This window comes from Mesitornis unicolor, unplaced genomic scaffold, assembly GCF_000695765.1.
Source record: "Mesitornis unicolor isolate BGI_N332 unplaced genomic scaffold, ASM69576v1 scaffold33620, whole genome shotgun sequence".
Taxonomy (NCBI): Eukaryota; Metazoa; Chordata; class Aves; order Mesitornithiformes; family Mesitornithidae; genus Mesitornis; species Mesitornis unicolor.
The window spans coordinates 1-1,544 of NW_010156857.1; the positions used below are offsets into that span (position 1 = coordinate 1).

The 1,544-nt window shown below is 56.0% G+C and overlaps 1 protein-coding gene across 1 annotated transcript in view; it reads right to left on the reverse strand.

Moving 5' to 3' along the window:
- Positions 1-1,091: 1,091 nt before the first annotated feature.
- Positions 1,092-1,544, reverse strand: part of LOC104548637 (short stature homeobox protein) — a gene marked incomplete at both ends in the record, with an annotated part of 4,916 nt that continues 4,463 nt past the window's right edge. The window contains 2 exons of the mRNA XM_010194719.1: positions 1,092-1,180; positions 1,271-1,328. Coding sequence (XP_010193021.1) covers positions 1,092-1,180; positions 1,271-1,328 — 147 coding nt within the window. The remainder of the gene's footprint in view (positions 1,181-1,270; positions 1,329-1,544) is intronic.

The window sequence follows — 1,544 nt, forward strand, 5'->3', positions numbered from 1 at the left end:
CCCAGAGACGCACAGACGTGCTTAACCCTCCTCATATTAAAAAAGAAAAAAATATACATGCATATATGTGGCCCAACGCACGGGCGCCAACAAGTGCTAAATAGCTATTTTTTTCTAGACTTTTTTTTTTCAGGTATGTTTAGTTATACCTTGCTAAAAACTTCTTGGCCATGGGTCACTTATATACCGGGTTGGTGTTTGCTTTGGAGCTTTCTCGACCTACACAAACACGTTCGGTTGACTGAGAGATTTCAGCGCCGGGTAGGTTCGGGGAGGGGTAAGGCGAGAGTTTATTTATGTATTTAATTATTTTGGTCCAAATATGTCTTTTAAAAATCAATACAATTAATCTGTCAGCTCCACGTGTCTCTCAGACGGAGAAGGTGGTGGAGGGTCCCTTTGGGCTGGGAAAAATCGATTCCTCGATTAATTGACAAAAAAAAAAGGAGGGGGGCTGAGGAGGAGGAATGGGGAGTTACAAGCAGCGGCGAGGGATGATTGGAAGCGGGAAGGAATTTCACTTCCTTCGTCCCTATTTCCCCCGGGGGGGCTGCGCCACGCTGGGGCAAGGACCCGGGGCCGGTGCCTGCGCTCCGCAGGAAGTCTCCCCCCTCTCCTGGGCTCCCGTCTGTATCGGCACAGGGTGGATTTTTTTGCCCCCCTCATGGTTTCGCCCAATTTGTGCCAGACCCTCCTCCCAGCGCCGGGCGGAGACCGAAGCCTTTCCGGACCAGCCCGCTCCCCTCCCGCGGTGTGTGAGCGGGCTTGCCTGGGCCCTCCCCGGCCCGAGAGGGCGATGCGCCCCAAAGGCCATCCCGCCTTTGCCACGTCTGCGGGCGGCCCCTAGGCCCACCGCACGGCGGTTGGGGGGGAGGGGGCCGCAGCACCGGCGGCCCCCTCCCCGCACTCGAGGGAAGCTGAGCTCCCGGCAGCCGGGCGGGGTCTCCTTCGCGAAGTTTTACGGCCTTGTTTTTAATAAGTGCCAACTTCTATATAAATGGCACTTGTAAACGTGTCCGGCTTCCTCCCGTGCAAACGAAAGGGGGTCGGAGTTTGCCGGGGGAAAAGAAAATAAAACCGGAGCTAACTACCTGTTGGAAAGGCATTCTCAAGGCTCCCATGTTCACGTAGGGGGCCACTCTGCAGGCGTCTAAATGGCTGGCGGTTCCCAGGATCACACCTGCGGGGAGAGACGGGGCCGAGTGAGCGGTCAAGACATCCCGGGGCTCTGCGGCCGCCACCCCACGGCCGGTCCGCACCCCTCACCCACCTTTGTGCATCTGGTTTTCCTGCTTTCGGCACTTTGCTCTCCTGTTCTGGAACCAGACCTGTTGAAAGAAAAGGCAAACAAAACCAAAAAAGCAACCAACAAAAAAAATTGAGGTAGACTGGGCAGCTGCTAAAAAGGTGGATTCTCTCATAGGCTTAAAATAGAGCGGAGACGCGATGGGCTCGCGCAACTTTGCTGAGGTCTCTCCTCGGGAGCAGCCGAGGGGCACAGCTCGGCCCTGGACGGAGTGAGCCCCTCTGCTGTTTGGTGGCCG